At 46.9% G+C, this 14190-nt stretch overlaps 1 protein-coding gene and 1 long non-coding RNA gene across 2 annotated transcripts in view; one reads left to right on the top strand and one right to left on the bottom strand.

Moving 5' to 3' along the window:
- The window catches only part of Armc2 (armadillo repeat containing 2), a 107217-nt gene that overhangs the window by 58035 nt on the left and 34992 nt on the right, over window positions 1–14190 (top strand). Inside the window, exon 11 of the mRNA XM_060373246.1 lies at window positions 10194–10339. Coding sequence (XP_060229229.1) covers window positions 10194–10339 — 146 coding nt within the window. The remainder of the gene's footprint in view (window positions 1–10193; window positions 10340–14190) is intronic.
- Window positions 982–9279, bottom strand: LOC132649471 (uncharacterized). Its single transcript, XR_009587917.1, has 3 exons — window positions 9212–9279; window positions 4592–4690; window positions 982–1131 (listed from the first exon to the last, which is right to left on the bottom strand). It is a non-coding gene; the product is annotated as an uncharacterized LOC132649471 (long non-coding RNA).

Here is a 14190-nt window from a genome sequence, read left to right as displayed (position 1 = left end):
AAGGTCAGCATGAGCTATATAACAAGACATATATATACACAAACATATACGTGTGTGTGTAGATAGATAGATAGATAGATAGATAGATAGATAGATAGATAGATAGATAGATATCTTAAGCTGAGCAGCAGTGACTCACGCCTTTAATCCCAGCACGTGGAAGGCAGAGGCAGATGGATTTCTGTGAGTTCAAGTCCAACCTGGTCTACAGAGCAAGTCCAGGACAGCCAAGGCTACACCAAAAAAGCTCTGTCGCGAGAAAGAACAGCAAACAATTTCTTTCTTTTTTTTTTTTTTTTTTTGGTTACAGAAAGAAAACAGACTAGAAGCTGTTTTCTACCTTATGAATAATAAAATGTGAGCATCATAGCTTCACCCCAAAGGAGGCGAACACACACGCACAGCCCCGTACTCCCACATGAGAAACAGCACGAAGACTTTCTCAGGGCAGCGTCCGGCCATCTCCTTCACACCCACCACTCCTTCTGCCCCAAGGTCACTCTCCACAGCATGGGAGACACACTGCACCCCATGACTCTTAGCTCCCAGGACTTCCCTGTCAGACCCCCCCCCCATCCTGGCACCTCACTTATTTCCAGTTTGAATACTTTGCATCCTTTTCTTTTGACTCCAGTTTCCCAAGTGCTGCGCAAACCTCAGGGCCCAGCAGCAGGCGATTTTGATTTCTTCTCACTTACGGGGCTCCACTGAGGTAGCTTTGGGGAAACGGGATGACAGGATGACGTTAGGCCTGTGTCAGAGCCCGCAGCGTGCAAGCCTGGCATCGAGGCCGCAGAACGTGCGTCAAAGCTCTGAATGCCGTCTGGGTTGCAGACGCTGTCCGTCGGTGCCCGCTGGTGTCCCCTCCCCCTCCGCCCCGCCCTGCCCCTCCCCCCTTGTGCTTTCTGGCTTGAAAATATCATCTTGTTATTATGAAAACCTCAAGGACTATATTGTTGTCAGCTGAACAAAGCTGTTTCTCAGAATGCCTTGTTGTGGAGTTACTGGTTCTGAAGGCTGGGGTGAACAAGTGTGCTCGCTGGCTAATGCCAAGAGGCAATCATCTCCCGTGTTTGGATGGTGAGGTACGGTCCACAGCAGCTGTGTGCGGGGAGAACCTTTCAGTGATCCCTGTAACAAGAAAATAGTAGCCTGTAGCTCACATACTTCCACACAGCTGGAGTTCCGCTCGTTTACATCAGACAGGCACACATCATGGAATTCTGGCGTTCTGACGATATGGGATGCTCAGAGGAACTGGCCTTCCCTTCCCCCCGTGCACGGAAGCCAGAAGCTGGCGAAAGCACAAGTAAAGCTGTAAACGGTTACACGTTTGTTAAACTCATGGATGCAAAGAGAAAGAGGAACGCAGGCCAGCCGAAAGGTCAGGTCCCTCGAGGCCTGTAGGAAACTGCCTCCCCCCGGGGAGCAGCAAGAAGAAACAGGTTGATCTACAGAAGCTGATCATGAGGTGCCAGGCTCCATCTTTAACTGTAAAGGACAGTCTTTGGGAGTGCAGAGCCTTCGAACTGAGACCTGACCCAGAGTCACCCTTGTCAGAGAGACTGACCGGTAACCAGGCGTGGTGAGGCTGATGTGCCTGTCATCGCAACCTGTAGAGGAGGCTGAGGCAGGAGAAATGTGAGCTTGAAAAGATGAAAAAAAAAAAAAAAAAGCTTTTATATTTAACTAAATAGAAATCCACAAGATGTGAAAATTGTACAGCGAAGTCCCAAGGACCAACCCTCCAGCCTCTCCCAGGGTGACATCTTATAACGAGAGGACCTTATCAAAACCTTCACGTAATGTTCCTAAAGGTTAGATGATACTTTTTTTTTGGGGGGGGGGCATGATCCAGGTTATTGGTTACTGGGCTTGCTAATTATGGCTTTTTAATTATGTACAAATCATGACGACTTATTTATTCTTGAAACAGGGCAACTGTTTTTCACTTATGAATGTCCCTTCCTGTAAAGGAATGCTTTATCCGCCATGGCAACTGGCCACTTGCTCACGTTGATACCACAGAGCAGGCATTCAGTCCAGGCACTTCCTTTCCCTCCTCTGACCTGTCTCGGGAAGCTGCTTGCCAATGGCAGCTCGTGCTTGCTTCTCTAAGGACAGCAGGTCTGAAGATGTGGGGAGACCTCTGCTTTCCTGATCCCATCATGCCTTAGGTTCTGAACTATGCAAGGGAGCTGTTTGTCTACCCAGTCCCAAGCTCTGTCTGTCCCTAGAGTTTCAGAAGATAATACATTGTGACGGCAGCTTGATTTTACAAGAGGAAGGGAGAAGCAGAGCCAGGACAGGCCCGGACAAAGCCACCAACCCGGAAGGATGTGTAGAGCACAGTATGGCCAGGAAAAACACGCTAAAGATATTTCCTCTGCAGCCGGGAAGATCCAGGGAGTAAGGAGCCATTTGCTTGCCAATGTATTATGTCCCCTTGGCCCTGTCACCTCCCTGTACTGTGAATATGTTCATTGTGGCAATGAAAAAAAATATGTCACTGACTTTTAACGTGCAATCGGGAAAAGCCCGTGTTATCATTTCATCACTTAGTTGTTTTGGCTTTCGAGATGATTGCTAGATGACCTGGCACTCCTGAGGAGGCTGTCCCTGTCTCCCCGCTGATAGAACCACAACAGTACACCACACCCATTCTTTCTCCAAACATGTATTATTTCCTTGTTTTGACATGTTGACATTCTGTGTAATCTACACAACTTCCAGATTCTCTCCTGTCTTAATGAAACATGGTTATTAAAATTAGAAGGATCTCTGGGCGATGGTGGCATATACATTTAATCTGAGCACTCTGGAGGCAGAAGCAGGCAGATCTCTGTGAGCTCCAGGCCAGCCTGATGTACGTAGTGAATTCTAGGACAGTCAGGGGCTACACAGAGAAATCCTGTCTCAAACCCAAGCAAAAAATTAGTAGGATCAGTCATGTGATTATTTTCCCCTGAGGTAAAAGGACCTCCAGGTAGTAAACAGAACAGCAAACACAGGCTCCTGCTAGAGTCTCAAAGTAGGGCATCATGGGTGGGCAAGGGTAGGAGCACTTCCGGCTGGAGAGAAAGGCCCTGGGTAGGAGATGTGGTGGGGTCGGCCTCAGCAGGCGTGCGAACCAACAGCTCTTCCCTGTGCGTATGCCTTCATGGGCTCCCATGAGAGTCTCGGAAGACTTTTGTGTCTAACATTTTCATGTGTGTTGTCGTGTATTTCTGCCAGATTATATTCACCACGTGTGTGACATCGTGAAACCTCCTGGTTACCACAGAGGCTTGGATCCAGGCACAGATGTGGTCTCTTTTGGGCAAAAGTCCAAAAGAACGAGTGTGCTTTTTATTAATAGAGGGAGATGGGTTGAGTGGAGGTTGGAAATAGCGCAGCCCTGGGTTTTCAGCCAGGAGTGGTCTCTGGTGGCTGTGGCCATCCTCTCGCAGCATTGGTGGGAGGTGAACCATTTTGCAATTGGCACTTGAGCTAAAACTTGAGGGATCTGAAGGATGGATATTCTACAACTGAGAAAGAAAAGAAATGTGCGCAGAGACAGGTGCCAGATAGAATGGGGAAAGCGATGGGCAAGGAGGCCAGGACCCCAGCCCACCCGGAGGCTGGCAGACGTCCTTCCTCTAAAAGCAAGTAACACAATTCCCCTCTTGCCTGCTGCATTGGTTGTTTCAAGCAGCAAATGGAGCGATGGCTACCGAGCCCGTTTGCCTAACACCTTTTGCTATATCAAAGAAGAAAACGGAATCCTGATGCTGGCTGTGGTTGAAGCATAGTAATTCCCAGACTCCTTAATTGTAGTGCTCCCAAAGGCTTCTTTGAAAGATGCTTTTTCACAGTTGGGAAAATGAGTCTTCTCCGGCAGGGTCCCTGACTGAGCCTTAAGTTCCTGGGACACTCACCAGCTTTTTTAGCCTGAGGGGCTAAGAGGGCGTTCTGAAATGGGCTGGCTATATTGCTTATAAAAGGCTGTTTGAGGGGCCTTGAGAGGTGCTCAGAGGTTAAGAACACTGGCTGTTCTTCCAAAGGTCCTGAGTTCAATTCCCAGCAACCACATGGTGGCTCATAACCATCTACAATGAGAGCTGGTGCCCTCTTCTGGTTCTCAAGCATACATGTAGGCAGAATACGATATAAATAATAAATAAATCAGTTAATTAGGCTGTTTGAGCCTGTATAAATTATCTAATCTCTTCTCCTCCTCATCCTACTTCTTTGTTTTTTGTTTTGTTTTGTTTTGTTTTTGAGACAGGGTTTCTCTGTATAGCTGTCCTGGAACTCACAGAGATCTGCAGACCTCCTAAGCGCTGGGCTTAAAAGGTGTGGGCCATCACCACCAGCCCTAATGTCTTCTTAATGTACTTTCCTCTGTTAAAATGAGTTTGCTAGGGTTGGGGTTTTGGTTTCACATAGAGTGCTTGCTTTGCAAGTACAAGGACCTCGGTTCTGTTCCTAGCACCAAAATGTAAACTACAGTAAGGATGAGTCCCCTGACACTGATTGCCTGGTGAGACTTCAAAACTCAACTAGTTCAGTGTAAGACAGGCAGCGTTGCCAAGCTTGTGGGGTATCTTACCTGGTTGAGGATGGTGCATCGGGGACCAGAAATGTACCAAGCAAAGCTCAGTCATAGTTCAGGAAATAAATAACCATGACCAAGGTGGAATGTTTCTCCCTTGATAAATGAAAAAATAAAACAATTAGGTCCCCTTTGTTCCAGTCACCACCTAGCAAAAGTGGGGACACTGAACTCTGTTCAGTTCTCTGGTGGATCATCAGCTCAGTTCCTCCTTTCCCTGGGCTGCTTCCTGCCTCCGTCCACCTCACCTGTTGTAGAGAGAAGAGTTGCAGCTTGTGTTTTTCCCTTTGTTTCTTGGTGGTTGAGAAGCTAAATGGGCCTCAGGTGACCTCTGCTTTCTTTAAAGAAAGGATTTAAAACGGCTTAAGAGCTGATGGACATGAAGTAACCACAGCTAAGGGGACCTGGGAACCAGAGGAGGGAGGAAGGAAGGAGCAAACATATCCCTGAGTGAAGCTTGGACTCCTCTGGCCTGCACGACAGGCCCGATGGGTGGGCTGCCCGGAATGGAAGATAACCACCCACAGAGCACAGGCCAGGCCGAGAGCCATGCTGGCGCAGCTCCAAGCCCTGCCTGTTAACTACTGAGGTTTTATTGGGTCTAAAATTTTCACTTACGTGAAATGAACTCAGGAGTTGGAGTGAAGGTCAGAATGAGGTTTGGAGCTCGTCTTTCTGATTGCTGTGCTATCTAGCCAGACCCTCCCCTCATCCTGCTTCTCCAGTTTTCTCATGAAAAAAAAAAAATCTGAGGACCACACACATTGTTACACACACACACTGGGAGGGAGGACTCAGCACCCACACACTAGAAAGGAGAGTGGTAGCTGCAGAGGTTTTTTTTTTTTTTATAGTAAACATTATTGTTTAAGGGGATTCACCATCACCACCACCACCACCACCACCACCCCCGTTGCTTCTAAATAACTATTTGGGTTTTCTACCCCACTTCAGACCATTTAGTTTCCAAATAGAAGACACACAGACCTTTTAGATTAAACAGCTTTAAAGCACAATAACTGGGCAGGTATCAACCCTCTAAGCCACTCTGCTCTTTCCCAGCAACACACCCCAAGTTACATGCCGTAACTGTCGCTGCCTGAGCTGCTTCTGTTCCATCGGGCCAGCCCTCATGGTCATGTGGTCACAGTCCCCACTGCCCCACGGCAACTTCCTCATCTCCAGCTTCCTCTCCTGCCTCTTCCCCTTCTCCCTTCAGCCCCCAAGCCCTGGGAACCTTCCCTCGGCCTTCTTCTCTTCTGCCCAGTTATTTGCTGTCCAGCCTTTCTTATTAACCAATCAACTTTAAACTGGGGAGTAAGGTTTACGCTGCTGTCAGAGCAGAGGGCTTCTGGATGTTTCTGCCTGGCTCTTTCAGACCGTTCTCCCAGGCCTGGTTTGTTTGTTTATGTTCTGAACCCACTCTGGGGACCAGGCTAGCCTTGCTCTCTTAGGCATCCACCTGCCTCGCTGTGCACCAGACATCTTCTAATCCCTGCTCTTACCAGTGAGGGATCTTCTCTCTTTTTAAACAACAGTCATTGTGTTCTCGTTCTTCTAATCAGTGTTACATGTCCATCCGCATGTATACACATTTGGGTGCAGGGAGTCAGGCTGCTTGGAGCAGTCCTTTGCAAGAGCAGTGCCCCTTAAGAGAGCCTCTGTAGCCGGGCGAAGGCGGCACACACCTATAATCCCAGCACTCCGGAGGCAGAGGCAGGCGGGTCTCCCGGTTCTAGGCCAGCCTGGTCTACAGCATGTGCTCTAGGACAGCCAGGGCTACACAGAGAAACCCTGTCCTGAAACCCAAAAGTTAACAGACAAAAAGAGATCCTCTCTAGTCCTGCATTTTTGAGATGGTAGCCGAGGTTGGCCTCACACTGCTGTCTTATGGTGGAGGTTGATCTTGAACTCCTGATTCCCCTGCCTGGACTTCCTAAGCCCTGGGATTACTGGCCTGTGACACCATGGACCCCTCCCCCAGCCTCCCACTCTAACCTCTCCTTACCAGAAGTCTCTTAAATGGGAAACTTCGCCTCCCTCCTTCTCCCATCGTTCCGTCTTCCCTCTAGGATTCATTCACCCAGTTGCCAGCAGCTAAACACTGAAAAGCTTTGGATTATGGGATTGGAGAGATGCCTCCAAAGCTGAAAGTACTTGCTGCACTTGTAGAAGACTCAGGTTCCCTTCCCACGTGGTGGCAGTCTAACTCCAGTCCCAGGGAATCTCATACCCTCTTCTGGCCTCTGGGGCACCAGAAACTTCCATGGTGCACATACACACATGCACACAAACACTCAAACACATAAAAGGAAATAAATCCTCAAGACCTAAGTATGTAATGGAGTTCTCCTTGGGAGAGGAGATGCATGAAAGATACATATATATACATGTACACATATATTGTGTGTATATATACATGTAGATGTATATTAAATATTTTTAAATCATATATAGTTATAGATTGATTAATAGGCAATATAATTATATATCATCTTATGAATTTTATATAAAATATGTTTGTAATCGTATATAATAATTATCTAAGTATATATCCATGGGAGAGGAGGAGCATGAAAGTAATGTATATATACATATTTATATACACACATATATATGCACACATTGCTTTCATGAACATCCTCTCCCATGGATACATACTTAGATAATTAATATGCAATATATGATTTATAATTAGCATATATATAATATATATAAAATGATTGCCAAGGGAGGCTGCAGCAGGGTGGTTTTGACACAGAAAAGAGGCACTGGCTAGTCAGTAAGCCCTTCATGCAAGTAAGTGGACCTAGCCGGGCCCTGCAGGTAAGCAAGAGGCAGCCAGCAGTTAAGGGAGACACGCTGCGTGGAGGAAGCTGTCCGTTGAAAGGCACAGATCAGGAGGGGCTAAGCGTGTTGCATGGAGGAGAGGAGGAGAGGGAGGTACAGGAGGTGAGTTTGGAGTCACAGACTGAGGACATGAGGGCCTGTAGGATACGGACATTGTCCCTTGGTCTCGGTCCCTTGGAGATCAGGCAGGGTAGGTTTTGAAAGCCCCTCATTGTGGCTCGATTGAAAGCCACCAGATGGCCTTGGGGAGGAGCTGGACAAAGAAAGAGGGCAGGTGGTGTCTACTGAGGGGGACATAGAGGTTGGCAAGACATAAAGTTGTGGGGGAGATGGTAGCAGCCAGAGGAGGCGCAGGAGGCGTGGAGATTTTTTTCGAATGTGTGGACCAGTCTGGACTTGGGGGCTCAGTGTCTAAAAGGCAAACACGGCGCACCTGACACTATGGCCCAAAGCAGACAGCCAGGCAGAACATGGCGCAGAGTCCTTCTGGAGGTGACATCTGAGTGACTGCGAACAACCAGACCATCGTGAGGCCACGGTCAGGCCATGAGTCTTTTCATAGTGAGAAGAGACACAAGAGTAGAAAGGGATAGATGAGGGTTTGAATAAGAAATAATGGTTCCTGGGGAAAGTGTGACCCTCTAGGTCCTAACGTTTAGGAGGTGAGGGAGAAAGGCGACTGTATCATCTACCTCAACCACAGTTTTTCAGCCATGGCAGACAGAGGCAATAAATCGTCCTCACACGCATGGTCCTGGCTCCCGTGGGGGCTGCCTGCCCTGGGGAGAGATAGCAGTCACCCTAGCACTGTTTCTCTGGTCTCCTCGGGGTTGGGTGAAAGGAATGTGGGAGTCATCATTTAGACCAGCAGTTCTCAATGTGTGCGTCAAGACTTGGGAGTCGAATGACCCTTTCTCAGGGGTCACCCAAGACCACAGGAAAACGTGAATATTTGTATTACAGTTCCTAACAGTAGCAGAATGACAGTTATTAAATGACAACAAAAATAATTGTGCAGTTGGGGGTGGATCACCACAACATGAGGAACTGCGTTAAAGGGCGGCAGCGGCAGGAAGGTTGAGAACCACCGCTCTAGACTAAGGTGAACCAGTACGTCTATGGTGCCTGGTTATTTCTGGAGGGGAATGAGAGGGGCTGCCTCGGACGATACATGTTACAACAGCCACGGCCTGGAGCCTCACCTCACCTCGATAGGACAACCAGTCAGTCCCACCTCACCAGGCAGTGACACCTCACCTCACCAGGAAAAGACAGTCCGTCAGTCACACCTCACCTCACCAGTCAGCTAGTCACACCTCACCTCACCAGGAAAAGACAGTCTGTCAATGACACCTCACCTGACCAGGAAAAGACAGTCAGTCAGTCCCACGTCACCTCACCCCACCTGACCAGAAAAAGACAGTCAGTCAGTCACACCTCACCTCACCTCACCTCACCAGGAAAAGACAGTCAGTCAGTTACACCTCACCAGTCAGTCACACCTCACCTCACCAGGAAAAGACAGTCAGTCAGTCACACCTTACCAGTCAGTCAGTCACACCTCACCTCACCCTAATAAGACAACCAGTCTGTACCACCCCACCAGACTGATGAGAAAAACTGTACTGTGGGAGGGTGAGGAACCGAGCCAGGCTCAAGTTGGGTGACTGAGTGACATTTCACCAGCACCTTGCCACCAATCTTACAGGAAAAGATCACACTGAAAATTAAAATTACTAGACAGCAAAACCACTATAACACACTTACTGAGTTGCTCTCTCCTTGACCATCAGACAGAAGCCCAAAGTAGAAAGCTTTCTGGAAACAAAACAAAACTTTTTAACAAAATGTGACAAGTTTGTAAAAACTCAGAACTTTGCCTCTTTGAATAAAATGAGATTAACAGTCTTATGTAACTATTGGCTTCATCATTATTCAGTGCTACTGAAAAGAATTTAGAGGGGGAAGTCAGGCTCAGGGCTGCCTCCCTGTGCTCTCAGTGAGGTAGAGGCAGGAGGCCCAGAACTTAAGGTCGGCCACAGCCACATAGCAAGCCTGGGTTGCCCAGGATCCTGTCTCAAAACAACAGGTGCAGCAACAAAGAATTTCAGGGCTGGTGGATGGCTCAGTGGGTAAAGGCGCTTGTCACCAAGCCTGATGACCTAGATCAGATCCCTGGAACCCACGTGGTAGAAACAGAGAACAACTGACTCCCACAGTTGTTCCCCGAGTTCCGCACGACTGCTACAGGGTGTGGGCAGCCCCCTCCCCCTCTCCATAAAAATAGTAAAAACAAGAAAAGAAATTAAAAAGAATGTGGAGTGGGAAGGCTCTAGTATGCAGTTTTCTTGCGTTTATGACAGGGTCAGTCAAAGACGAGAGGATGATGATGTGGTGGATGCTCTGAGGGTTTGGTAAATCTGTTCACCTAAAAAGATATCAACATTCCATCCACATGTTTTTGTATTGGTTTGTTTGGGACGGGGTCCCTTTGTAGTCCAGGCTGGCCTTGAACATGTAACAGTGTTGCATCCTTCTGCTGGAATTACAGGTGTCTGCCACTGTCTGGCAGCCTTCCATTCTTTACATTTGAACTGCTCCCAGCTTCTTTGTCCTCATCTGGTGCTTCTGTGCACAGGCCCCTCCCCCGTCCCTGGGGGCGGGGCGGGCTGGGACTTGGGGGAGGCCTCGGAGCGGTGACACCCTCTGTTAGGCTTTAAGAGAATGACAGGAGCCTATGTTCTCCTAGACGACGGCGACGCTGAGAAACCTGGTGGACTCCCCTCTGACGAGAAGCAAGCTCCTGGACCTGGGGGCCATTCCCCAGCTCTGCACAGCGATGGAGCAGTACAGGGACGACAAGGACGTCTGTACCAACATTGCCAGGATATTTAGGTAGGTAGCCGTAAGAGACCTCGCTGAAAAAAAACGTACACCCGTCAGGTTTCGTAACCTCGGAAGAGGAAACCTCAACTGAGGAAGTGCCTCCGAGGATCGCCCGTGGGCGTGGCCATGGGGACATTTTCCTTATTAATGTGGCCCGGCCCACCTTGGGAGGCACCATCCTGGGCAGGTGGGCCTGGGTTCTAGGAAAAGCAGGCTGAGCAAGCTATGGGAAGCAAGCGCTAAACTGCTTCTCTCTGGGGTTGGCCCCAGTTCCTGCCTCCAGGTTCCTGTTTGAGTGTCTGCTCTGACTTCCAGTGATGAACTGTGCCGGAGAAACATAAGCCAAATAAACCCTTTCCCTTTCCTACCCCAAGTTGGTTTTAGTCGATTTTTTTTCCCCACAGCAAACTAGAGCAAATGCCAATATATATGCTGAGTTCTCTCTGGTATTTGTGTGTATGACTGGAAAGGACTCGTTTTTTGTTTGTTTGTTTGTTTGTTTGTTTGTTTTGCATTTAAGTTCATCTACAGGCAACATTTTGAATGTAGTTTAAAATAGCCAGTTAGAGCTGATTTCTTGTGTGAGTGTGATGCAACCCTAAGATTATGAATTGCCAGTCACTTAGAACCTAGGAAGGCTGTGAACTAGTCTAAGGTGTTTTTTATTTTGCTTGAGTGTCTTCTTCGCCCCTTGGAATAAAGAACTATGTACCCTGAAACATGTCAAACTTTTTGGCATACAGGAAATGCTACCTAAGTGCTCTAACTCAAAAAGGAGATCGCTGATTCAAGCCTGAGCTGACTTAGTTTGTAATAGTCATTTTTGAAAGGTCTTTGATGGGGGCTCAAGAAGGACACTGAAAGGGATTGTTGGAGCATGGAGTCCATTAGGAGATGCGGACGCCATGGAAATACAGACAGACACATGGTGGAGACTCTGAAGAGAGGAATAAGACTGTACGTGGCAAAAGTGGGCCTTCTTCTTCTAGGTTCTGATGAGCGAGACTGCACAGCTCACACCCATAGCTGGGCCAGGCCCTCTGGTTCCCAGGCAGGAGGCAGGGAAAAGTTTGGGGAGCTGGATAAGTGACTGGCACCCCTTCTGACGGAAACTCACTTCCCCAGGTGCCGGTGCTTCTCTGGTAAGATTAGCAGGCAATGCTAAGTGGGTGCTGTACGGGTCTGCCTGAGGAGGGCCAGGCTGCCTATGCAGCTTCGTTCTAACATTACATTCTTAGAGTTCTGTGTCGGCTGTCTGAGCTTGGACCCACACAGGCACTGGTCACCTTTGCACTCTTTCTGTTTCACGTGTGGTAATCATTTGAATCTAGGTTGTCTGAAAGTAGCTGGATGTTGATACATTTCAGAAATGCCTTTAAATTATGCCTTTACGTTTTCCGTTCTATGTGCTTGGCTAACGATCGTCTAAGAAGATTCCCCTACAGCTTTCTCTCCCTCCTCCCTCTCCTTCCTCTCTCCCCCTCTCCCTCCTCCCTCTCCTCACTCTCCTTCCCCCTCCTTCTCTCTCTCTCTTTCTCTCTCTGGTCTTACATTGTACTCCAAAGTCCAGTCCTATTGTCTTATCATCTTATCCTAAGTCCTAACAGTATAGGTATGTGCCACCTCACCTGTTTTGTTTTGTTTGTTTGTTTTTTATCTCCTTTAATACAATTTTCTAAATATCTCTATAAGGATTTTACATCCTTTCAAGATGTATTTCTGTGTCCTAAGGAAAAAAGTCACTTCCTCATAGGCTATACTGATGATTGTAAATACAATCATATTTACCTATTAATTTTATATTTGGGAATCTGGTAACCATTATGTCTGTAGATTCTCTTCTATTGTCTACGAAAATTTTCTGTAAATGAGAATGATTATTGTTCTTTGTCAAAATATTGCAACTTTTCCCTCACCTCTTTAAAATATTTTTAATTTAATTAGTTAATTTATTTCTGTGTTGAGATAGTCCCCACCCCATAGTCCAGGCTGGCCTTGAACCCCTTGAAATCCTGCCTCAGCCCCCCAAGTGCTGTTGGAACCCGTCTTTATTGCATCATTTAGGACTCTAATACAAAACTGGAGAGAACTGGCTGTCTTCTTCCTCACTCTACAGGATTAGTTTATGGGCTCACCAGCTGAAAATAATTGTAGGCTCCCCTCAGTGCCCTTTGGAAACGAGATCTCAATGCATAGACCATGCTGGCCTCCAACTCACAGAGCTCTATCTAGCTCCCTCCGCCTCCGGGGGGTTTTTCTTATGGTAAGATATTATGCAGCGTTGAATTTTAGTTAACTGACACACGTTTGCCTTTCCCTTTATCACATTATTTTTGTGTTCCCAGTTATGAGTTTATAAGTCATAAAATGAGTGGGAACATGTAATCAAAGTATGTGTGGTTAATAGCGACTGATTCAATTAATTAATGGTTCCTTCTTTACTTCCCACTCCCCCCCCCACCCCGTCCAGACACACTAGAGTCTCATTGCATTGCCACATCTGATCCCAAGCCTCTGAGCTCCAATGGCCCTCCTTCCTCTGGCCCCCACGGCTACCTAACGCGCTTGTCTAATGAGCATACACGCTGTCATGTTTTCCACTTGGTCTGGCTTCAGACCGTTTTATTTTTGAGAATTTCATTTTTCCCGTAACACATTCAGTCAACGCTCAACAGTTCCATCCCAGCTTGTGGGTGGCTGAGGTGACTGGTGGTTTGAGACCAGCTTGGGATATGTAGTAAAATCCTGTTTCAAAAAAATAAAACAATATGTAGTGGCCGTAGCTCTGTGGCAGAGCGTTTGCCTAGCCTAGGGTCAGTTTCTAGCCCCTCGATTAACCAATCTTCATTGTGGTCAGTAAAATCATCCCTAAGGATACAGTTTTAATGTTTGTGCTGTACTTACTGTGTGCTGGGCAGTCTTCTAAGTGTTTTCCAGGTGCTAACCAAATAGGTACCGTTACTGTCACCCTCATCCCACATAGGAGGAAACTGAGGCACAGAAACATGCAGTCGCTTTTTTCTAAAGTCACAATCTGCAGGTCATAGAGCTGCACGCAGTTCAGGCCAGGCATTTTGACTCTAGAATTTGTACTTTTTGCTCCCATGTTATGTGGCCTCTTTGTTATTAAAATTGCTTTTCATGTTTAGTTTGACTTTTAATCATTTAAAATTTTTCCTTGATCAGCCTTGCTTGCCAAAGGTTTGACAGACATTAGCTCTTTTTTTTTTTAATTATTACTATTTTACTTGAGAGGCAGAGGCAGGAGGATCTCTGTGAGTTTGAGGCCAGCCTTGTCTACAAAGGGAGTTCTAAGACAGGTGGGGCTGTTAAATAGAGAAACTCCATATATATACATAATCTTATGAATACTGTTAGTACCTGTGTGTATGTATATGCCTGGTGATCTGAGAGTTACGAAGATGCTGCCTCATTTTCTGGGGTTGGAGTTACAGGCTGAGGCACTGTGTGGCTGCTGGAAACTGAACAGGGTTCTCTGCAAGAGCAGTGAGGGCTCTTAACTGCTGAGCCACCTCTCCAGCCCCGGCTCATTAGTGTTTGTTTTTGTTTTTGTTTTTGTTTTTTGTTTTTTTGCAAAGAATAAATAGATGTGTTGATCCATTTCATTGTATGTTTTCTCTCTTACTCTTCCTGCCTTTGTCCATACTAACCCCCCTTCTTTTACCCTCTGTGAAAATGCTGTGTTTTTCTTCTGTCTGCTTTAGTTAGAAATTCATTTACTTTCTTTTTGGTATTATTAAGGCTATTAATTTTCCTCTGCTGCTTTTAGCTGTATCTTACAAATTTTAATTTGCAGAATTTTTTGTTTTTATTCAGATGTAGCTTTAGATTTTCCAATT

The sequence above is a fragment of the Meriones unguiculatus genome, chromosome 20 (genome assembly GCF_030254825.1).
Source record: "Meriones unguiculatus strain TT.TT164.6M chromosome 20, Bangor_MerUng_6.1, whole genome shotgun sequence".
Lineage (NCBI taxonomy): Eukaryota > Metazoa > Chordata > Mammalia > Rodentia > Muridae > Meriones > Meriones unguiculatus.
This window is presented reverse-complemented; position numbering and strand designations above follow the sequence as displayed.